This window comes from Podarcis melisellensis (genome assembly GCF_964234715.1).
Source record: "Podarcis melisellensis genome assembly, chromosome: 2".
NCBI classification, from domain to species: domain Eukaryota; kingdom Metazoa; phylum Chordata; class Lepidosauria; order Squamata; family Lacertidae; genus Podarcis; species Podarcis melisellensis.
The window spans coordinates 31,896,820-31,921,833 of NC_138529.1; the positions used below are offsets into that span (position 1 = coordinate 31,896,820).

At 45.8% G+C, this 25,014-nt stretch overlaps 1 protein-coding gene and 1 long non-coding RNA gene across 4 annotated transcripts in view; one reads left to right on the top strand and one right to left on the bottom strand.

Annotated features, from left to right (window-relative positions):
- The window catches only part of LOC309363550 (uncharacterized protein), a 98,461-nt gene extending 88,868 nt beyond the window's left edge, over positions 1–9,593 (bottom strand). The window contains exon 1 of one of the 3 annotated variants that reach the window (XR_014165382.1): positions 9,134–9,244. Coding sequence is in view for 1 of the 3 variants with exons in the window: in XM_081899964.1 (XP_081756090.1) it covers positions 9,447–9,491 (45 nt within the window). In the remaining 2 variants the exon portion in view is untranslated. Of the gene's footprint in view, positions 1–9,133; positions 9,324–9,446 lie in introns of those variants that run through there. The other 2 variants (XR_014165383.1, XM_081899964.1) reach the window with 2 other exon arrangements.
- On the top strand, positions 1,826–25,004 carry LOC309363578. Its single transcript, XR_014165423.1, has 3 exons — positions 1,826–1,946; positions 3,355–3,591; positions 24,257–25,004. It is a non-coding gene; the product is annotated as an uncharacterized lncRNA (long non-coding RNA).
- The last annotated feature ends 10 nt before the right edge of the window (positions 25,005–25,014 follow it).

The following is a 25,014-nucleotide window of genomic DNA, read 5'->3' on the forward strand; positions in this document are numbered from 1 at the left end:
GCAGGTGCAAAGGAGAGTTGGGCTCTTAGTTCTTTACATGATATAATGGTTTAATATAATTATAATTGCATTGTTTAAAAACAAATTGCAATAAGTAAAACTAAATTATTTTTTTAATAAGCAAATAGTTTTTTGGGGGGATCAGCAGGTGTGGTCTGTTTCTGCATGAGAAGCTGCATTTGCCAAAATTCCCTCTTCTGCATAGCTATTCAAGCAGGAATAACTGAATGTGGTAAGTGGGATCTGTGCTGTGCTCTGGGTCCATTGAAGGTGAGGAGAAGGGAGGAATGGGCCTCTGTGCCTTTAGTAAGGGGTGGGGAACATGCCACCCCTCCAGCTGTTGCTGGGCTACACCTTCCCTCATCTCTGATTACTGACCTTGTCAAGAATCCTCCCCATCACAGCACCCTGCAATGGAGCCCCTGAGCTGCAAGCTGCAAGTGTGGTCTCCTTATCCTCAAGGACTCCCCCAGTCTCTGCCTTCACCTAGCGAAGCTGATAACACACCCAGCTTAAAATAACTGAGTAGCAGTTATTTAGAGCCTATCTTACTATGCTCTAGATCAGCCTTTCTCAACCTGTGGGTCCCCAGATGTTGTTGAACTACAACTCCCATCACCCCTAGCTAGCAAGGCCAGAGCTCAGGGATGATGGGAGTTGTAGTCCAACATCATCTGGGGACCCACAGGTTGAGAACCGCTGCTCTAGATGGGACTGCCTCTTTAAACTCCTCCTTCCACCCCAAAGAAATGGACCCTCAGATAAGTAGCTAGGCTGAGAATATGGTGGGCTCCAGAGCAAGTTTATCAGGCTGGAGCTGTCCAGGGTCCTGCCATCCAGGCCAACCTTCCCTGCTACAAATGGATGCCCCACCAGGTTTTTGCTCCCCTCCAACTTCTTATTGCCTCAGGTGTTCCTGATGTGGACATGACAAGCTTGAAGTGTCTAAGTCAGGCATAGGCAAACTCTAGATGTTTGGGACTACAATTCCCATCATCCCTGACCACTGGTCCTGTTAGCTAGGGATGATGGGAATTGTAGTCCCAAACATTTGGAGGGCTGGAGTTTTCCTATGCCTGGCCTAAGTCCTTCATTCCAGCGGCCTTAAGTCTGTCCCAATGATTCCAGATGCAACACAGCAGAGTAAGTTCCCCGGATCAGTGACACTCTTCTGCTCTTGCACAGGCCCTGCCTGCAATTTATCAGGTACCAAACATTCCTTACCCTTCTCACTTAACAATGAATGAACAATGCTGGCTTTTGCCACACTTATTCATTACTCAATACATCTTTTAGGAGCCATTGATTTTGCTCTTATGTATTTCACTTCAACCTATTGATCTGATTAGTCTCTGTAATTCAAGCTAAATTAGCTGTCATTTAGTGGAGGTATAATTTGTCAGAAGTCAGCTGCTGGGTGGCCTGCAGTTATTTTGGTGTACATTAGTTTCTTCAGCGCAGGAGACCAAGACTGTTTGTACGATCAAAGTTACATACTTAATGGATATAGTCTGTCTGCTAAGAGACTAGCCAATGGCTCTGCAGGCTTAGTGTACAAATGGGAAAGGATTGGATGTTCCATTTAGTTTTCAACAAAGGAAACAACCATCTTCTTTTCTTACAAAGTCACAGGATTTCCATCATCTCGTGATCATGTGTACCTGAGATGCTGTGGAGAAGGTACACTTCCCAACTGGAAGCAGATGGGAACGCAACCATTTCTTGAGATCAGAGAGACCTTTTTTATGGATCTGCAGCGAAGTGACTGCTTACTTATTTACCTATGTTGACAATTTGTATACCACTTAATCACAGTCCCCTCTATAGGGTGTACAGGAGACTCGGTACAATGAAACTAAAAATGAGTTCAAACAAGAAAATCACTATGGATTCAAAACTCCTGCTGGTGTGACGAAAAAGTTGGTTTTGCTGGACAGATTGGGACAGTAAGTGTTTCTTTCTTTCTTCCCTGCCAGCAGATGGTTAATGAATGGCAACCTCTGATTGGCTGTGGTTCCAGGAGGGAGAGTTTAAAAGGAGAGGATTTGAGGAGAGACAGTCAGGAGTTGTGGGAGCTGAGAGGGTTGGAATTGAAATTGGAGAGGTTAGGAGATAGTAAAGGTAAAGTTAAAGGGACCCCTGACCATTAGGTCCAGTCGCAGACGACTCTGGGGTTGTGGTGCTCATCTTACTTTATTAGCCGAGGGAGCCAGCGTACATGTTATGTACTGAGTTGAATAGGATCCAAACTGCAGCAGTCTGATTGGTCCTAGAACAATAGGATTCAGAATGCAGCGGTCTGATTGGTCCTAGAACAATGCAGCAGTATGATTGGTCAGCAGGAGCCACCCAATCCAGCTCCAGATAGAAGTGAATCCACAACCTGATTGGCTTACAGGAGAATTCTGGAATTAGCCAATCACGTGCAGCCCATTGTGTAAATAATGTATATAAAGCAGATACTTTGAGGGGACTTCCATTCCCTCCTCACCACTATGAGCTGAATAAAGAGCATGAAATCCACTCTCGACTCTGAGTATATTTCAGTACAGCTTCCGGGTCATGTGGCCAGCATGATTAAGCCACTTCTGGCGAACCAGAGCAGCTCACAGAAACGCCGTTTACCTTCCCGCCGGAGCGGTACCTATGTATCTACTTGCACTTTGACATGCTTTCAAACTGCTCAGTTGGCAGGAGCACGGACTGAGCAACGGGAGCTCACCCTGTCGCGGGGATTCGAACCGCCGACCTTCTGATCAGCAAGCCCTTGGCTCTGTGGTTTAACCCACAGTGCCACCTGCGTGCCGTGAAAGGGGTTAACCCTCCTCTAAAACTCCAAATACAGCAAAACCAGCAGTTTTAGACTCAATATTCACATTCGCCTTCTCCCAAATTCTTCCTAGCTCTCGACGCACATGCAAGGAAGGAGTCTTTCAGATCCTTAAATGAAAAAAGAGAGAGGAGCCTTTTCTGTTTCGATTAACAAGTGAGTCTTCCTGGGAGGCTTTAGTGCTTCCTTCTTTTCAGCGGCTGGCTTGTTTAATTTAGCCCTCTCATAATAGCCGCTAAGATAAAGAAAGCTCCTTCAGCAGCTCGCTTTTCCATTGCCGCCCCCTCCACATGCACCTGAGCACCAAACAATGCCAGCCACCATCGCAAAGGTGGTTTATTGAATTCTTCGGGTTGTGACACCTTGGAATATTGGGCTGTCGGAGGCATTTGTGAAAAGCCACATTCTCCGCAGGCACTGTCAGAGGTAGGGGAGAGAATTGGCCTTCGGAGTAATAAGGGACACACCTGCCAGCCCCTCTGCTCCCTGCCTCCTCTTTCTCTGTTTTCTATCCCTGGCTCCAGGAAGAAATGGATTGTGCCGCTGCTCATTGTTATGGACAAAAAACACAAACCAGCAGTGCTCACTGCCTTGGTCTCATACGCCCACGCATGGTTTGACTGGCATCTCTCCCTCTGGGGCTGTGGGGGCAGAGGCAGGCACACGGGATAGAGGGATTGGATCCTAAGGACACGCTCGCCTGAAGTGCATCGTTTGCGTAAAGGCACTTTGAAGCAAGAACATCTAAGGATCTTAGAAATGTAGGCTTAACTGCACATCCGCTCGTGCCAGTCACAGCTACTTCTGAGCACAGGCCCTAAAAAGGCGTGTGTGTGTGTGTGTGTGTGTGTGTGTGTGTGTGTGTGTTACTGCTCTATATCCTTCAACCAAGGAGGCAGAAGAAAATATGGACTACGGAGAATCCTGTGGTACAAAAAGGCACAAGGTATGGTTCGAATGAAGCTTGAGGAGGTTCTAGCAGGGGAGCGCAGCTATCGTATACCCTTGACTGAAGAACGGTACACTCCTTCCGTCTGGGATGGTTGTCCTTGTGTCGATCACACAGGGTCCCCGGACATTTCACCGCCTATTGGTCCCTGTGCCACCACTTTATTTCTCGCTGCCACCACCCAGGCCCTACCTGGGACAATACTGAGTCCATTCAGGGTTAAATTGAAACATAAACTTTTGTTTATTTACTGTAGTTTAACAAGTCTGCGGTTTCATAAACAGTATCAGTGAATTACATTCATGGGGTGCCTATCCAGTCCTATAACTTTCACTACCTGCTCTCACTCACTAAACCACCTCTCCAATATTTACTTGTCTGCCTAGCCCATAACTGTTCCTGACTCAGCCTATTTCATTACACTAACTCAACCCAATTCACAAACTATCCCAATTCACTCCCACTCCAACCAACCACCCAACTCCCAACAAACTCCCCAACGACCTCCGCCCTTTGCCCCTCCCAGAGCTGGTTTTATAGTCCCACTGACTCCACCCCCCTGGGTCCTGACTGGGCAACCTGTTTAACTATTTCACCTCCAGCACTCATATGTTAACGTCACAGTCCTCTTCCACCGAGCTCGCAGCTTCAGGAGGGACGCCCATGGAGTGGTGAGGGAGGAAGGGGACACCCGCCTAGCCAGCCAGATAAGCTGAATCAACCCTGGAGATCAATGGGGTGGCAGATGTCACAGCCAGATCGCCCTCACATCCGAATGAAGCTTTAAGTAACAATGTCTCTGAAAAATAATAATAATAATAATAATAATAATAATAATACTCCACCCATCTGACTTGGTTGCCCTAGTCACTCTGGGCAGCTTCCAGCATATGCAGAAACATAATAAAACATCAAACATTAAAAACTTCCCTATACGGGGCTGCCTTCATTTGTCTTCTAAAGGTGATATAATTACACATCTCCTTGGTACCTGATGGGAGGGTGTTCCACAGGGTGGGTGCCGCTACCAAGAAGGAAAACGCACCTCACAGGGTTGTTGTGCGCAAGGGAGAACCTTGTACAAAACCAGAGCTCCGTGGAAATGAAGGTGGAATATAAAGGGAACAAAACAAATGTTGATTCTCACGGGCAAGCTTTTTTCCCCCTTGGAGTATAAGAAGCCTTCTACTGAGACAGACCATTGGTTCATCTAGATCAGTATTGTCGCCGCTGCCTGGCAGCAGTTCTCCAGGGTTTCCAGCCAGGAGTCCATCTCATTCCTACCTGGAGATGCTGGGAATTGACTCTGGGACATTTTGGGTGCAAAGCATGTGCTCTATCACTATGCTATGGCCCTTTCCTTTTTTCACAATGGAAATGCTGAGGACTTGTCTACGACCATACTACCCTGAACACGCCCGATCTCGTCTGATCTCGGAAGCTAAGCAGGGTCAGGCCTGGTTAGTGCTTGGATGGGAAATGCTGAGGACTTAGCAACCAACAATGGTTGCAAGAGCGGGACTCCATATCTCAGAACCCCTTGAGACCCACCACTTTTGGGGGCAGAGAACAACCACACAACGGCTAAAGCAGGAGCATCCCATGCCATCCAACCTACTGCAGACTGTTCCCTTGGACTTGAAGAAAGTCATTGATCTGGATTCAACTAATGAGATCCACTGGTGGAAGCCCACACCGGGGCTCTCCCACTTAAGCCTCCTAGAGAGAAGCCTCTCTTGAGTTTTGGACTGGGGTTTGAGGAGAATGCAGCAAAAGGAGATAGCCAGTGGGGTGCAGTGGTTAAGAGCGGTAGACTCGTAATCTGGTGAACAGGGTTCGCATCCCTGCTCCTCCACATGCAGCTGCTGGGTGACCTTGGGTTAGTCACACTTCTTTGAAGTCTCTCAGCCTCACTCACCTCACAGAGTGTTTGTTGTGAGGGAGGAAGGGAAAGGAGAATGTTAGCCGCTTTGAGACTCCTTTGGGTAGTGATAAAGCAGGATATCAAATCCAAACTCCTCCTCTTCTTCCCCTGTGGTCCCACCAGATTTGCTCTGGGGTGGAGGGTCAGGAGAACCCACAACATAGCACAAGGGGAGGAGATAGGGGGTCAATTCCACCAAGCAAACTGAAATGCTTGCACCCATGGAAGGATTGCCATAGCACCTTTTGGCTTCGGCTGGAAGACAACAAATGACCCCTTCAAAAACTCTGCAGGTTCCTCAAAACGCAAAGCACCAGCAGCAGCTCAAAATCACCCGACAACGCAAGCAAGTTGGCAGCCTGAATCCCCACTCTGTGAAAAAAGAACTTGGTGTGAATTATAAATGCTCATAAGGAGAATTTAACATCATTTCTGTTTCCCTGAATTATATATCCTTGGTAGCCAGGGAATCTCACTGCTTGCCAACAGGAGAAACTACCTGTAGCATACGGAGCGGTGTATAATATCTTGCCACATTTTACTTGTAACAACAAGAACTGAACTGTTGCTTGCTGACAAGTCCTTAGATACACACAGCTCCTGCTTGTTGTCTTCAGGAAACCCTAGTGATCTGAATTGAGGAACCCGACATTGAGGAATTCAGAATTACTGACTCTCCAATGGCTTTATCTAACTTTGCCTTAGCTGAACAGATTTTATTGCCTCTGAGCAGTTGTGCGGCTTCAAATACCGGCTTGTGCAATTCAAAAGATATGTGAAATGCCTGGGATCATCCATCTCTGGAGACTGAAAGAATGACACTGTCAATAAGGAGACTGAATTTTTTTCTACTGCATCTCACTTTGAGGGGCTTGCGCACACAGTGACATAGAAAAGTGCCATACTGCAAGTTGCTCCCATTAAAAACATTGGCTGTTTTCTGTGTGAGAAGCAAGCTCTCTCGCAAGGTGACACTTTCTCCAAAAAACACTATCTCCTTTTGCTGCATTCTCCCCAAACCCCAGTCCAAAACTCAAGAGAGGCTTCGCTCTAGGAGGCTTAAGCAACACAATTCAGAGTGAAGCTAAACTATTTGTAATTATCACAGTTAAGCCATTCTGCTCCTTTGTTCTAAGAACATAAAGAAAGCTCTGCTGGATCAGGTTCAATGCCCATCTAGTCCAGTGATTCCCAGCAACTGACATTCAGAGGCCTGCTGCCTCCAACAGTTCAGGCAGAATATAGCCATCATGACTAGTAGTGATTTACAGCCTTAGCCTTCATGATTTTGTCTAAACCTCCTATGAAGCCGTTCAAGTGATAGGCATTGCTACCTCTTGTGGGAGCTAATTCTACAATTTGACTCTTGAGTGCTTTCCATTCTCTTGTCCTGAATCTTCACTCATTCAGCTTCTTTGGAAGTCCCCAGGTTCTAGGAGAGAAAAACCTATCCCTAAGGGGGACACAGGATGCAGAAGTTATCTGCAACTTGAACACCTAACATCCTTATATTTTGACTCTGACTGCCAAGGCCTGATGAGGAAAGCACAAAGGCACAGTATTTTAAACACTCATCCCTCCAATAAAAGATATCATGGGGGGGGCAGTTAATAGTGTTTATAGCTGAATGGTCACAGGGCAGGAATAAATATAATATTACAACAATAATTAACTATATCTCTAGAGGCTAAAACATGTTAACCGTTAAACCATGCACAAAACGTCAGTAGCAACCAACGTGTCACTGAAGAAACAAATACAAACAAATTTTACTAAGCTTTTGGGGGAACCTCTGGAACAGGCATGGGGGTACATTAGGATGCATAGGGGGAGGAGAAGAGGGAAAGTTCCATTGCATGAACGGACCTTCTTCCCTGCATACACACCCACTTAGCACCAAGCTGAATTCCTCCCATCATTTCCAACATTAAACACCATCTCTCACAACAACCTGGGCAAAGAGCACTTAACCTTTCTCTTGGGGCTCCTCTAGACAACCAGCTTATTGACGATTCATCCCAGTTTCATTGCACAAAGCTTATGCAGTGGTTAAACTATGCCCTGCTTTTATTGAGCATTCATTCTGATTTCTCTGTGGGGATGTTATATAACAATGAGCACCTGTCCTGTTTTGCTTGTGGGGTGTCCGTATGTCCTTCCATTAATCATTTGTTCATACCACACTTTCCAGAGCATTTCCAGCCACTTCCCTAACTGCAAGAAGTTCTTTTGAAAAGTGGATTTGATACACTACAGCAACAGAAAGCTTCAACCCACTTTGTGCAAACTGAAATTACCAGTATCTGCTTGAATGCCTGGAGGCAACCCTTTCTCCCTTCCTCTGCATAGTTCTTGTCCTTTGAGCATCTTCTGGTGAATTCACATCCAAAGCCCATGCTCTGGCTCCAGCTTGGCCTCAACCTGACCTGAGCCCTCTTCATTCCTCCTCCTGCAAGCAGAGCTCACCAGCTCTTGTTATTAAACCTACATACAATTTCAATTTACATAGAATTAATAGTATAAATACCCCTAGTTTGGAAATACCACAGGCAGACTCTCAAACAGGGGAACCTCAGGACTGGTGGCCAAAAGTGGACCTCCAGGCCTCTGTATCTAGTCCTCTGAATTCTTCCCAGACCACAGCCTTGCTGACCTGAGTGCTTGAACCCAAATGTTTTTACCTGGCTGGAATGGGTTCCTGATATCACCTCTTGCTTTCCTGGAAGAAGGATGGACAGAAATGTGCAGAAACTTGCCTACTGGGCAAAGGTAACATTTGCATTTGTTGCTCTACACACTGTTGACTCTGGCCCTTCCTAGCACCGGCATGTGGCCCCTGGCAGGGAATGTGGCCCTCAGTATGAAAAAGGATCCTCACCCCTGCTTTAGAATGACAAATAGGTCTTTAATGGCTGGATGTCTTTGCCTAATTCCTTATGCATTTGTGTCCTTCTGGGCCAGGGTAGCTCTGACACTTCCTGCCTTTCCTCCCACCCTCTTTCTGCTCATCTGAAGCAGGGCCTCTTTTCCTTCCTTCTGTCATATGACACTGTTGTTGCATTAGCAGCCTCTCAGATTGCCTCGAGCAATCATTTTTGTTTCTCTTGAGTTGTGGCTGAGGCCAGCGGTCCCATCATAAATTAATGAGAGAGCTGTGGAACTCCCCAGTCGGAAGGTGCAGGTCTTGAAATTATTAAAAGCATCAACTTTCATTTGAACAGCAACACACACACACACACACACACACACACACCAGCACACCCCGACAGTGAAGCAGCAATCTCAAGCAAGCTGGAACACACATGGACTGACAAACCCTACGTCTGCAAGGATCTCATCTTTCCTTCTGCCACCAGCATCAAGTTCATAACGGAGTCCTGACTTCAGCAGGGAATTCCCCGTCAACTAAATATTGGAAAGAAAAACTCACCTTCTTGTAACAGCACATTCCATGCCACTCCAAACAAATCCTTGTGTTATTTTTGCAGCAGAAAGAATAACCAATTGGTCAAAGAAAGTACCTCTCCATGGTACCCTAGGCTGTTTGTTTTACTAAAAAAAACTTGCTTCCCAAAAGGAAACTGATCCACTTTACCCTTATTAATCTTTAACCAAGAACAGTCAATGTACACAATCAAGCCAGGCTAAGGTGCACAGTTTAAGGAAGATGTGGGTAGACAGTGATTGTGATGAGAGAACAAACCTGCTTTTTAGCGGATGGCATGAAGGTAAAACGTACTTACCTGCTGCTGTGCTGAAATGCAGAGCCTTTCTTCTTGGTTTGTCATGGCCTTCCTGTAAATAACAGCAATGACTAATCAACAACAGCATGAAAATAGATGGTTTGATGATGTGTCACAGAGCAAATTCTCTTTCCATTTTCACTTGGGTGTGCAGGAAAATAATAGGAATGAAAACTGGAGTGGGCACGAGGAATTTGCTGAGGGATGAAAAGGTGCGACACAAGTGTGTGCCAGGCAAGAAGGGAATCTTAGCCAAACAGCAGCACGAGACAATCAAGTCAAATGGAAATGTGGACAGCTGAGACGGCTGAATTCACAGAAACATTATGATAGGGAAGCACCTGAGCAAGGATTTGTTCAATTATCAGCCTCTCATCTGGACAGCTGAGGTTTGTACCTTGCAAGCGTGTGAGTGAGTTTCAGGCTTTCTAAAATGGGGGCTGACTCACAAGATTTTAGCTTTGTCTGATTTGGGCACCTAGCTATTCAATACAGTGACTGGTTCCAAGCAGGTACCTCTTTACCGTTCCCCTCTCTCCCCTGCTATATATTACCTTTAAAAACCAATCACTCGAAGCCTTACAATGCACCCACTGAAGTCTGTTGTTGGGTCTTGAGTTCCAGCTATGTGGAAGTCGGATGCTATGCACCTGGCAAGTCCAGGTTTTGCTGCACCCCAACTCCCATCAGCCCCAGCCAGCATGGTTGATGGTCAGGCACCATGTGAGTCCAGCAACATTCGGAGGGCCTCATGTCCTCAATTTATCCTTTTCCCCAGCCATGCTATCTGTGATTTCCTTATGGGGAAATGCACAGAACTAAATCTGTGAACTATCACTGAATGACAGCCACTCCTTGAAAGGAAATTTGTGGTCCACATTTTAAAAAAATAGAAAATACTGTATTTTTCTGTCTATAAGATGTGCCCATGTATAACACACACACGCCCTATTTTTGTGGCAACGACCAATCGCCAGTCCACCCTTGCCACTATCCGTGTATAAGACGCCCCCTAATTTTTGACATTATCTTTTAGGGGGAAAACCTAGTCTTATACACGGGAAACTACGGTAGTCAATGTCAGCTCCAGAGAGAGCCCTTAGGCAAGAGATGCACGATAGGGCTTCTTCCCTCAGTGAGCCCACCTGTTCAGTGGAGTCTTGTCAGTGGGCACTCAGAAGATGTCTGACTATGCTGGTGTCAGCTCTGAAAACAATACATAGCAATAACAACAGTTTTTTTGAAAGCAGAATAAAGTTGCACAACTGTACATCCTGGTGCTGTTAGGACAAGTTAGTTGAATACTGCCCATGGATACTCAGGGCTGGTCCTACCATTAGGCAGAGTGAGGTACTGGCCTTGAGCAGCCAGTGACAGCAAGATATTGGAGGGCAGAACTCTGTGTCCTAAGGTAGTGTGTTGCCCTCAGGTGCAGCAAAAGATGCTAGCCCATCCTTGGTCCAGTCTACTTGGCTTCTGCACATGGAATGGGCAGGGCAGGATACCAATTTGTCCTTTGCCACAGGCATCACAAAGTCTTGGGCTGACCCCACGTTTGAAATCCCAACACCTGAGCCCAGTTTCTTGACATCACCCAATCATAACACTTGAAACAACAGCTGTGCAGCAGCAACTAGGCTTTCTTCAAAGTAGGAGGCGCATATAAAGACAGCCCTAGATTGACTTACTTCTCTCACACCATGCTAACTCATAAAAACACTAACAAGGCAAGTGCAATAAAACCACCATCAAATTATTATTAATTAGTGTAATTTTCTTTATTTGCTAGCAGTGCTTTTGCCAAATTAGTCGAAGTTTTTTTTAAAGTATAGTATAATGCAAATAATATGCAATTGTGTACTAAACATCAAAGAAATAAAGATATTTGATAATGCAGATTGCAGTATATATCATTATATACTAAACATCATATAAATAGTGAGGAGATCTGATAAAATACTGTTAGAAAAGACACGAGAATAAAAATATTGCACATGCATTATTTGTCTCCATTCAGCTTTTCCCTATTTTTATCATCCCCCCCCCTTTAGAAATACTGACAGCATTACAAGCATCATAAAATTAGAAGAGCATAAAATACAGGAAAATTAGGTAAAGAATATAAACTCATCAGCACAGAGCCCAAACTGTGTAATGCTTTGAAACTCCCTGTAATGATTTAACACACACCATTGTCCATCTCCTCACTCACCAGGCATGCAGCTATCATGGACAGGCCATGCTGCTGGGTTTTGCCTCTCAACGCCTCCGTCAATATATCAATAGAGGGCACAAATCTGCAGTGACACCACAGTTATGTCCCCGTCAAACAGCATCACAGCTCACATTGCAGTTTACCCTGAAAGCTACTCTGATGTTCCCAAAGTAGCCTTTTGTGAGGAGGCGACACTCCTCTTGGTCCGTAACCACCTCACCAACTGATGGGGTTATTGATAAACAGCGGCCATTCTTAGTTGTGTTGGCCTTCCCTGGGGGAATCAATGCACTTAAGTTGTGATGGAGGAACATGTTCTTGAGTGGATGGTGTCAGGGAAATGTGTGCACACAGAGAGGCAGAGAGAGAGAGAAGGTAAATGTTTTGGGAAAGAAGAGTGTGGTAGTCAGAGCACTTGCTGAACATTAAGACACCTAGATCCAGGAGTGGGCAGAAATTAGGCAGGGATCTGGGTGATTCGCATTAAATTTGCAATGACTCCCAACTGTTTAACAACAGCCACAACAAAACAATTTGTTCTCCACAAAGTGAGCGGCTAGAATGAATAAAGCTAAGCAGGAGAGCCAGTGTGGTGTAGTGGTTAAGAGCGGTAGTCTCGTAATCTGGGGAACCGGGTTCGCTTCCCCGCTCCTCCACATGCATCTGCTGGGTGACCTTGGGCCAGTCACACTTCTCTGAAGTCTCTCAGCCCCACTTACCTCACAGAGTGTTTGTTGTGGGGGAGGAAGGGAAAGGAGAATGTGAGCTGCTTTGAGACTCCTTAAAGGGAGTGAAAGGCGGTATATCAAATCCAAACTCCTCTTCTTCTTCAGGAGTGGACTTTTGTATGAAAGGACTGTGAGTTCAGATCAGACCTAGCCTTTGAAAACAATTCCCTAGGCTCTGGATATGCTCAGAGGTGTGTTGCTGTTCTTTAATTCTCTTAACTGTATGTTTTATACACCTGTCTCTAGCTGGTAGGTTCTGGGGGTCTAGTAAAACAAAGCAAAACACACCACAGTAGATGCAGCAAGTGTGTAGTCTACCCATCCCTGACTTAGATGATATAATGCCAGTTCTACCACTGATCTCTTGCATAATGTCAACTCTAAAAAACCTAAAAATACTACTGAGGATCTGGCAAGTCTGCCCATTGGAGAGAAAACAAAATATGTGTCTCCAGCCCATCCAGACCAGACTGGCATTTGAACTTAGTAGGCCTTGTCTTACCTTTACAACCTTGCAGAGACCACAGGTGTTTTGGTTTTATTTATATACTATTTACCGTAAGTACAACTGTGTCTAATTGGTGTACAGAAAATACAATGTGGAAAAGGTAAATTATCAGTTAAAGCTATCGAATCAAGCTTCAATTAAAATGCCTGCTTGAATAAAAATAAGTATTTGGTAGGTGCTGGAATTTCAACAGGGAGGGGGCTGGTCTGACCTCAACTGGAAGGGAGTTTCATAAAATGGGGCTCACAGTCCTGAATGCATAGCTCCCAGTGGATACAACAGTGCCTCCAAGCCAATGACTCCCTTTAAAAACCTCAGTGATGAAGAGATAAAAGGGATTAGGCAGCCCTTGAGGTATCCTAGAACCAAGTTGTTAAAGACCTTGTAAGTTAATACAAGAACCTTGAACCTGACCTAGTAGCATTTAGCATTCTTTCCCAAACTTGGAGCGACAGCAGTTGTTGGACTACAACTCCCATCACCCCTAGCTAGCAGGACCAGTGGTCAGCAAAGATGGGAATTGTAGTCCAAAAACAGCTGGAGACCCAAGTTTTGGAAACCCTGGGTTAGAGCACAGATGACAACCTTCCAGATGTTGCCGGACTCCAAGTCCAATCAGCCCCAGACAACGTAGCCGAAGGTCAGGGACGATGGTTACTGTGATTCTGCAACGTGTGGAGAGCCAAAGTTTCCTCATCACTGTAGCAGAGGCTGCGTCGTTTATGGTTGGTGAGCAGAGAGCGTTTTTAAGGAGAGAGGCTTCACCATTTGCCGGCTCCAGATTTACATTTCCCAGCCTTGCCTGTGCTTTATCTCTGCCTGGCTGATAATTATCGCTGCTCCTTCACGTGACACATTAGAGAGAGCAAACCCCTGCGCCTGCCACTTTCTGCACAGCTGGGCAATCTGATGCAAAGTAGGGGAGAAGGGAAGAGCATGTTTGCTTGTCTGCTAATGGTTCCCTTGCTCCCCCAGACCAGAGAGAGTTTCCTCCAAATGTGTTAGAGAAAGCATGCTGCTGCTGCTGCTGCTTTTGCAAACTGTTCCTTCTAATGCATTTGAGTACCTGTATAAATGTTGCTGCTCACTCCAGTCAATGCTGGACCAGGCCTCTTCTAATAACATTAAATAGTCTGAAACATGCTTCTGATGATAATTAAGTGTATATTCCACAGGGGCACAACAAAGAGGCTCCCCCCGCGCCCACTGCCAGAATATGAAAATAGTCGCAGAAAACAGCTTCTTTAGACTCTCAGCTTTAAAAAGATGGGGGCAGAGTATTTTTTATCCTGTGATCCACCCCGAGATCTTGTGATGAAAGGCAGTAAATAGCAACAACAACAATAACAATAGCATAAAAGAATGTGTTTACATTCACATGACTTAGGCAGGTCACCTAATGTCCCTTTGCGGCGCAGAATGTGGTGGCTCGGGTGCAGAATTTTAATTTTCTTTCTGCAAAGTACACACGGCCCTTTGCGGAGGTGTTTCAAGCGTTCCAGAGGCTATGAGGCTCCTATCTGACTCTGACGCTTTTGCAGGTGCCTCCCTGTGTTACCTTGCTATCACATGACTAGTTTTGTTCCACTGCAGTCTCCTGAACAGGCCAGGGTGAGCATGACCTCATCACCATTCCGGCATCCTGCGAACAAGCGCACTGTCCTTCTTAGCTATAATACTTGTTCCAGGGAATGCACTTCAGCACATTTAAATGTATGATTCAAAGTGCTGGAAAACCCAGCAGCTTAAAGGCTCTAATTACACTCTAGGGATGGCACTGGGTATAATATCCACAATGAACAGAATTACTGACAGGACTTGACCTCATCTTATGACTGAGTGTGAGTTATTTAACCTTGCCATGCAGGCTTCTGAAAGAAACCGAGGGCAGTCCATTTAAATGGTGTGCGTAGAATAAACGTTGCATCTTGGAATTGTTTTGACTTTCCCACACCAACGTATCCTACCATCTCCTTCTTTCTCCCTACCCCAGCCACAAAGCCACCCTCCCCGATTGTGCCCTGAGAAACTAGCCTGGTGCAACTAGAATGTAACTCAGCAACATGAATCCATTCCTCCATCTGCAAAATCAGCTGACCAGGTCCCCCCCCCCCCCGCCAGGCAGGTAGCCAGCTATCCTCCATCATCTCTAAATTGCCAAAGGCACTGCTGCTTCTCTTTTCACAGTTTCCATTCTCTTCTATGGTGCTGCGGTTGGAAGTGTCAGAGTGAAACTTGGCTTGCGCTGGTAGTTGATATACCTGCATGAAAAGCGTACATAGAGTGGAACCTCCAAGCTTCCTAGACTGCACTCTTTGTGCTGACTTATTGATCTTCCTTCAGTGTCAGACTGGTACATTTAGGGTTGATAACTTGACCTCACTTCTTCTCCATGCCGCTCTCATGGTAAGATGAAAGAGCTAGTAGGACTCTTTTGTTGGTGTAAAGCAAAATATAGAAATGTAAAATTCCTGGGTGCCAAGATCCAAGTTTGGGACAATTGCTCTTTGGTGAGAGAACCCCAGCAGATATTTAAAATCATAAAATGTGCAGCAAAGTAAAACATGGAAATATAAGCTGTAAAACCTTTAAAACGTGCCCTTCTAAGTGAGTTCCAAAATGTGCCCTTAAAAGGTATCTTTCCAAAGTTTCCCTCTTCCCCCAGCATAGGAAAAAGACCATGTTTTATAAGTTAAAAATGGTTTACTTACAAACTATTCAACGGCCAGGTTCATGTGCTTCAGGAAAGTTGCACAGGCCGTAAAACTTAACTTAATTATGAAGTGGTTAAAGTTCCTAAAGTATTGATAGAGGAACTCAAGAGATGCTTGTTAAAGCTATGTGGCTGGAATAAGCAGCTCAGAGCTCTTCACACAATGAAGGTCACATGTAAACTGGGGGAGAACAAATGCTTGCTAACTAGCTCCTCCCTAGGTGGGGGGAAGTGGACTTATCTAAGCCTGGCAGGACAGCTTACTCTCTGGTATTAACCCCTTCATGCATTAATTAGACTTAAGTATGTTGGTTATAGGACTCGGGTAGCGCTGTGGTCTAAACCACTGAGACTCTTGGGCTTGCCAATCAGAAGGTTGGCGGTTTGAATCCCCGCGACGGGGTCAGCTCCCATTGCTTGGTCCCTGCTCCTGCCAAGCTAGCAGTTCGAAAGCATGTCAAAGTGCAGGTAGATAATAGGCACTGCTCCGGTGGGAAGGTAAACGGCGTTTCCGTGCGCCGCTCTGGTTCGCCAGAAGCGGCCTAGTCATGCTGGCCCCATGACGCAGAAGCTGTATGCCGGCTCCCTCAGCCAGTAAAGCGAGATGAACGCCACAACCCCAGAGTCGGCCACAACTGGACGTAACAGTCAGGGGTCCCTTTACCTTTATGTTGGTTATATGAGACCGGCTATCTCACATCTTTACAGCTCCACCTCAGTCAGCTAGAATGAGGGATCTTCCCTAAACAACACTGATTTCCTGCAATAAACACAGCTTTCCTATTTTCCAAACTGTGTTGTTGGTGTTTAGTTGTGTCCGACTCTTCATGACCCCATGGACCAGAGCACGCCAGGCACTTCTGTCTTCCACTGCCTCCCGCAGTTTGGTCAAACTCATGCTGGTAGCTTCGAGAACACTGTCCAATCCTCTGTCTCCCCTTCTCCTTGTGCCCTCAATCTTTCCCAACATCAGGGTCTTTTCCAGGGAGTCTTCTCTTCTCATGAGGTGGCCAAAGTAGTAGAGCCTCAACTTCAGGATCTGTCCTTCCAGTGAGCACTCAGGACTGATTTCCTTCAGAATGGATAGGTTTGATCTTGCAGTCCATGGGACTCTCAAGAGTCTCCGCCAGCACCATAATTCAAAAGCATCGATTCTTTGGCGATCAGCCAAGGTCAAGTGTGCTCCTCCAACAGGGATTCCGCTCGCACTGAAAATATACACCTCAGGCCTGGGGGCCAAATGCACCAATCCGTGCCTCTGTATCCAGTTCTTGGGACTCTGCCCAGCCCACACCCCATCCACAGGCCTTACTCCTCTCTCGAGTGCTGGATAGCATGTTTGTACTCTGATTGTGCTTCCTGCTTGCTTGAACAGAGAGATCGGGGGTGGGGTGTTAACCTTTGATTTCTGTGTGGCTGAAATGTAGTCCACTGTACAAAGGTTGGAGTCACATCCATTGCTCTATCTATTTTTCCCTTGCCTACCACCAGTGATGGGACGCGGGTGGCACTGTGGGTTAAACCACAGAGCCTAGGGCTTGCCGATCAGAAGGTCGGTGGTTCGAATCCCCGCAATGGGGTGATCACTCGTTGCTCGGTCCCTGCTACTGCCAACCTACCAGTTCGAAAGCACGTCAAAGTGAAAGTAGATAAATAGGTACCGCTCTGGCAGAAGGTAAATGACGTTTCCGTGTGCTGCTCTGGTTCACCAGAAGCGGCTTAGTCATGCTGGCCACATGACCTGGAAGCTGTACGCCGGCTCCCTCGGCCAATAAAGCGAGATGAGCACCACAACCCCAGAGTTGGTCACGACTGGACCAAATGGTCAGGGGCCCCTTTACCTTTACTTTACCACTAGTGACATGCTTGGGTTGATAAAAATTCCCCACGCCTGCCCTAGAGTGGGGATCCTACCTGGCCATGTATTGGGCAGCTGACATAGCTTGGAGAGCTGGCCAGAGGGATGCCTCTGCCTAATGCAGTGCACCCACCCCAGTCCGGTAGACTGAGAAAGAGTGTCGGGTTGTTCTGTTCATCACTCCACTCTTGTGATTTACTCTTGCCTGTCAATGGTGCATTCTGAGCAGCGCTGTCATGGATCAAATGGAAGCAGCAAAGATAAAAGTGAAGAAATGGAATTTTTCATCAATTATTTGACACGATCATCTTAGTGTTTTGTTTCCTCTTGGCTGCGCATGTCAGACTTATGTGCCAAAATTATTCACTGCCGTTTCCCCCTAGAGTTTGCCTAGAAATGCGCCTGCTCTTCCGCTTTTGAGCCATGTTGTGTAGCTGCAATCAGACACAGAAAACACACGGTTTTGTTTTGTTTTTTCCCCTCCCTTGTTGTGGGCTCTGGGACAAATTCCCACAGAAATGCGAGTGGCAACCGGCACCTGCTTTCAGGGAGCGTTTAATCACTGCCATGTAATCAGATGGCGATTCCTTGAGAAGGGCAGGAACGCCGCCAAAGCAATTTCATTTCCCAGTCCAAAAGAGATAGTTGGGGGTATTAGTTCCACTGCGTGTGCCCAATTTCAATCATAAACCCAGAAGAGATAAGGAAGAATTCAGGTGTGCAGTGGGTTGCAAACAGACGTTTTGAACAACTCCTCAATATCACCAAGTTGGGCAGGAAGTGAACCTTGCCTTGTTCACAGGCAAGCTGCTAGTTCATCTTGTTCTGTATCTACACTGGCTGGCAGGAGTTCTCCAGGGATTCCCCACCTGACCTAGAGATGCGAGAGATTGACCCTGGGATCTTCTGCTCCCAAAGCAGATACTCTGCCATGGAGCTACAACCTCCCCTCTGTGACGTTAACATATGAGAGTGCTGGAGGTGAAATAGTTAAACAAGTTACCCAATCAGAACCCAGGGGGTGGAGTCAGAGGGACCATAAAACCAACTCTGGGAGGGGTGAAGGGGGAGTTTGTTGGGAGGTTGGCTGGAGTGGGAGTGAATTGGGATAGAGACTGTGGGTAGGTTGAGTTGGTGTAGTGAAATAAGCTGAGTCAGGAACAGTTAGGAGCTAGGAAGACAAGTGCAGTGGTACCTTGGGTTACATACGCTTCAGGTTACATATACTTCAGGTTACAGACTCCACTAACCCAGAAATAGTACCTTGTGTTAAGGACTTTGCTTCAGGATGAGAACAGAAATCGTGCTCCAGTAGCACAGCGGCAGCAGGAGGCCCCATTAGCTAAAGTGGTGCTTCAGGTTAAGAACAGTTTCAGGTTAAGTACGGACCTCCAGAATGAATTAAGTACTTAACCCGAGATACCACTGTAAATACCTGAGAGGTGGTTTAGTGAGAGAGAGCAGGTAGCGGAAGTTATAGGTCTGGATAGGCACCCTATGATTGTAATTGACCGATACCGTTTATGAAACCACACGCTTGTTAAACTGCAATAAATAAACAGAAGTTTATGTTCCAATTTAACCCTGACTGGACTCAGTATTGTACCAGGTAGGGCCTGGGTGGTGGCAGCGAGAAATCAAGTGGTGGCACAGGAATCAATAGACGGTGAAACGTCCGGGGACCCTGTGTGATCGCCACACTCAGCTACTCTTTGGCAGAACCTCTTCAGGGTCTCAGGCAGAAAAGAAGTCTTTCCTGTCACCTGCAACCTGCTGTTGTTTTAACTGGAGTTGCAGGGATTGGATTTGTCACCTTTTGTAGCAAAAGCAGGTGCTCTCGCTCAAGATCACTAAGGCTGCAGGATACCCACTAGGACAGGCAGCTAGGAGCCATGTCCCCTCCCAAATAGGAATACAGTATAGGAAGTTAGTGGATCAGATCCATGGCCCATCCAGCTTAGTACTGTCAACACACAGTAGCTGCAGCTCTCCGGGGTTTGTATAAACTAGGAGGCCAAGTCTCACGAACTAAGGTGCTGATCTCCCCACCTCAGACTCAGATTCTGGTTGCAATACGTTTCCATAATGGGGAGACACACAGAGAGAGAGAATAAGAAGAGGTTATGCAACCCTCATAGACTTTGAGAAGCTTCCTATTAAAACAAGAAGCTGAGCTGCAAAGCCTTAGAAATTTACACTGCTGCCAACCAAACTATACAAAATATTGATGAGAATGAAGACCTAGAGATGTTACGGAGTTCGCTTTATCAAACAGAACATCAGTCTCGTTTGGATATTGTCCGTGCAAACTCAGAGTTGCCCCTCCAGAGGACTGCTTCATCCAAATCTTGTCCTGGAATAGTTCAGCAGAGTTCCAGAAATCCATTGAAAAAGGAGGAGGAAGATGAAGAGTATGACAATGAGGATGAATATAAAGATTAGCATGAAAACCACCAAGGAAGAGAGCACCCTTGAGACTAGAAAGCGTTTTCCCTGCAAATTGTTATTTTTCATTGTGTTGATGCTCAGTGATGGACACAAATAAGGCTATTCATTTAAACTACTGTACAGTAAAGAAAGAACTGATCACTGGGGAAAGAAAAGAAAACAAGAAGCTGAGCTAAAGCACAATAATTACTCAGGAATGGCTGAGGTTAAGGTTGGCTCTTTGGCAGTACGGTTCCTCGAGCCAGTCACAGAATATTAAATAAGAGCTTTGTAATAATGCATGACCATTTGTGTTTGAAGAATTAGAAGACAAAGTAAGCAACTATTTTCAAATAAGCAAAACTGACTTTTGGTGTATCTATTTTAATAATAAAAATATGCCACAGACATATGTATTTGGGATAACATTCCTTTATTTAAAATGCAGCGCATAGATAACCGTGGAACTCCCTGCCACAGGAGGCAGTGATGGCCACCAATTTGGATGGCTTTGAAAGAGTAGACAAATTAACAGAGCATGAGATGGATACTGTCCTGTTCACGAGTTTCCCACAGGCGTCTGGTTGGACACTGAGAAAATGATGCTGGAATAGATGGACCATTTTCTGGAACTTTTCCGGAATGGCACATCCGTGTTCCAAATGCAGTTGCACCATAGATTTCTATAATAGCATTACCATATCAGCAGCTTCATTCTCAATTCCTTTCCTAATGATCCCTGGCACAGAATTTGCCATCTTCATGGGTGCCACGCATGGGGTCAACATCTTCACTGAGCTCTCCAGTAAGACCCCAGGGTCTTGTACCTTGTCAGTCACTGCCAGTTCAGACCCCCATGAGCATGTATGTGAAATTAAGATTTATTTTTTTTAAAAAAATGTAGCGGGGAAACCCTGAAAGAAGTCAAAGGGACCCTGTATGCATTTCTTAACCTTGGATTGATTAACTTAGTATGTAGATTTGGAGAGGAGGAGTAATATAATAATAATTTATTAATTATTATTTATACCCCGCCCATCTGGCTGGGCTTCCCCAGGCACTCTGGGCAGCTTTCAACAAAATATTAAAATACAGTAATGCATCAAACATTAAAAGCTTCCCTAAACAGGGCTGCCTTCAGATGTCTTCTAAAAGTCTGGTGGTAGTTCTCTTTGACTTCTGGTGGGAGGGCGTTCCACAGGGTGGGCGCCACTACCGAGAAGGCCCTTGGCCTGGTTCCCTGGAACTTGGCTTGGTAAGAAAGGATTTGCCTTCGATACATATAAAAAAGTGTTGCGTCCTCGATGCTACGGTTCATTCCCATGTTTGCCTTTACAAGTTTGTCCCATACAGTTTCTGGTCTAGGCCTTAGAAGTTTGTCCGATACAGTTTCTGGTCTAATAGCAAACATGAGAATGAACTGCAGCGTTGAGGATGCAAGACTTTTTAAAAGGGAAGTGAAAAACAGAGAGGACAAAGTGGACAGAGAAGGGCAAAGCTGATGATCATGATGATTATGATTATGATAGCTCAGTCAGTAGAGAATGATACTTAATCACAAAATTGTAGAGTTGAAAGGGACCACAAGGGATATCTAGTTCAACCCCCTGCAAAGCAAAAATCTTCTGCCCAATGTGACGCTCAAACCTGCGACCCTGAGGTTAAGAGTCTCATGCTCTACCAACTGTGCTACCTCTTTGCTGGTTTGTGGTATAAAAAGATTCCTCCATTGCAGGGGGTTGGATTAGATGACCCTCGTGGTCCCTTCCAACTCTACAATTCTTTGAGTGTATTTCAGATCCCACCTACTGTGTCCTTTTTGCCAGGAACAAGGTATAAAACCTGTGCAAGACATCAACTTAAGTCGTGGGTGGCTAAGGATTCATATATATATATTTCATGTACTCATCCACTCGCCCACCACACAAATGGCACCAGAACAGAAGTTCCGCCTTGCTTGATCAGACCAAGAGTCCATCTAGTTCAACATTCTGTTTCCGCCAGCAGCCAGCTGGATCCTTCTGGAAATCTCACAAATAGAGGCACTGGCGGGGGCAGAACAGTCTTCCCTTGTTGTTTATCCCAAAAGAGTGGTATTCAGAGGTATCTAGCCTGTGTGCAATGATGTTCCTGTGAGCTATCTGGCCCCATAACTTATCACAAACTCTGCCCCAGCTGTACCTATAAAGGACCATTCTAGGTCTATTTTGTAAGGAAGAATTGTGGCATGTTACACAGTACAGAGGAAATATCCACATATTAAATGTGGGTTGCCTACCGCCATTGTAAATTACTTTATTCCCATTTGGGTCTTTCTTCCTATGACTCTTAGTTAGATACACAGTGTGAGAAACGAGGCTGAATTCCCCTCACTGCCAATAAAAGTGTCTCTGGTTGCTGTTTACAACAGGGCTAATCGAGTGTTTATCCTCTCTTTCGCGATTTGAGAGAAGGGCTTGTTTAGCATTACGGTTCTAAGCCACGAAAGCCCATTAAAAGCACTAATTAAAGCATCAGAAGTCAGACGATGCACCAATGAACAGCACAAACAGCGGCGCAAGGTAGTTTTGGAAGCGTTTTAGCTCTCTCTCCCACAATGCATTGTGGAAATATGCAAAATAACATTCTGGTTCAGGCAGGTCTGATGCTGTAGTGACTGTAAAATGACTGAGAATAAACCAAATGATTTGTACAAGCACACATAACGTCCTTTGTTTTCGGCAACGGCTCTGTAATAAGAGATCTGGTGGCGGAAGCACAGCGACAACTTCACAGCACAGCCTTCCCTTGCTGGGAAAAAGACTTGGCACCTCCAGAGCCATCCCAGGGAGGAGAAAAGACTGACAGTATGGCAGGAAAATGAGAGAAGCAAAAGCAGGCCTTCACGCCGGAGACCTGTGATCAGTATGTGAGCACAAAGTGCGATGGAAAAGTCAACAAAGAAATCTGCTTGGCTTTCTTTTACCTCCCGACTTCCTCCTCCCTCATCACCAGTCCTCTGGAGGCATCTTGAGTCTCTTTATTCCCCACGCCTGGTAGTGACAGCTACTCTGGGAAAGAGAAGGCAGAGAGAAAGGAGCTCATTAAGCCATGGGCTTCCTCCTGCAGGCAGCTTATTTTGCCTGGGTGCATTTTCTCACCTCCTTTGGAGAGCAAAAGATGCATATACCCTTGTGCGGAGCAAGCAACTTCCTGACACTGCGTAGGGGGAATTGAGGCAGCACAGGGTACCCACAAACCACAGTGGTCTCCTGGACAAAGGCTTTGCAATACCAAACAGGAAGCTCAAGCGCCAGGGAGATCTGTAGGAAACAGATCCAGGGGGGATCTCCACAAGGAGGCACACGTTTCCCATGTGAGGAGCTCGTCCTACACTTGAGTAGGATCCTGGCAGAGACACATGCCCGACTGGCATGTTCTCTTCCTCCTGGTTGATGGTTCAGGAACTTCAAAAGCTTTCTTCAGCCCGAACATCACAGCGACCGATGCCAACAGACATCAGCACACTTAGGGATCCGCAGAGTCTTTGCAGCTTGCGTAACAGACCTCAGCAACTCAGCATTTTGGCTAATTACTTTATTAACATATAAACACACACGGAGCACTGCAACATGGCTCTCTCTCTTTCTAGCATCAGAGAGCAAAGAGAAAAACAAAGGACAATAGTCCCACTTCACGGAACACAGTAACACAAACATCCTGTCTCTGTCACTTCCCACTCTGTGGAGTCAAAACATACACCGTCATGTGAAAGACAGCAATCCCATGACTGCAATCATGGAGCAGGAATTCTAACATCTTGGGACTTAGCCCTGCTTCCTTTTGTGCTGCATTTCTAGGCACAGGTCCAGACTTTGCAGGTCTGTGTCTGAGCGGGATGTTACCAATACGCACACAATGAAATGGGAAGTTCGTGTGCAAGGGCAGTGGGGATATACATACCCATAACTGCAGGTATGGTAATTCTGCAAAATGCACTGTAGCCATTCCAGGGGCCAGAGAGAAGAGAGCAGGAATAACAACTCAATGCGCTGGCAAATGGGATCTCTTTTCTGCAATTATTTGATCGCTAGAAATAGGAACAGTGGCATGAAGCCTACACACATGCTCATGCCACTGGTGGCTGTCATGTAGTGTAAGGAAACAAGGTAAACCCACAGATATTTTACTGCAATGTGGTATCAGTACAGGAGCAATACTCTTGGGACTGCTCATTCACTTTGCAGTGATGAGGGCCGACATAATGAGTTAAACACAGTGTCTGAAAATTTCCATTGCTGCATGTATGTTCTCTGCGATATTTACCCTGCTTGCCTTCCTTGCTTATTGTGTTCCATCTCCCTCTCTCTCGCTTTGTTTAGTTCTCCCCTGTGGCTCCAACATCACAAACAGATTTCAAAGTCCCCATTGCCCATTGATGTAACATCAATACGACCAAGATAAAAAGCCAAGATTCCCAGAACCAGCTGCTGATCAGACGGTGTTGGCTTTTCCATGGAATATTAATTGGCAAATTAGACACAAAGCTTCATTTACTGCAACCAACCAGAAAAGCCAGATCAGTGCCTCAGATGACACGACTGAATAGGGAGGACTTCCATCAGATCCAGTTTTCAGGATTTGCTGACTATTGTGTGCAAGGGCTCCAACTCAGTGGTAGAGCATGTGCTTCACAGGCAAAGGGTTTGATCGCTGGTGTCTTCAGGTAAAATGGTGGAAGACTGCTACCGGAAACCCTGGAGAGCTGCTGCTGGTCAGTGTCAACAGTAATGAGCTAGAAGATGAATCAATGGAATGACTTGCATAATGACATTGCAAAAATAGGGTAGAATTCTCACCTGCATCACTTCCGATTGTAGGTGGGAAAATAAGAAGAACCAAAGAAAAACCCTGCTAGGTCAGTGACTCATGTCAAGGACAACGAAACAAAAAATCCCATTGAACAGTAATGGAGGCTGGATAGCTCAGTTGGTACAGTATGAGACTCTAATCCCAAGGTTGTGGGTTCGAGCCTCACGTTGGGTGAAAGATTCCTGCATTGCAGGGGGTTGGACTAGATCAGGGGTGTCCAACTTCCAAGAGACTATGATCTACTCCCACTATAAATAAACTGGCAATG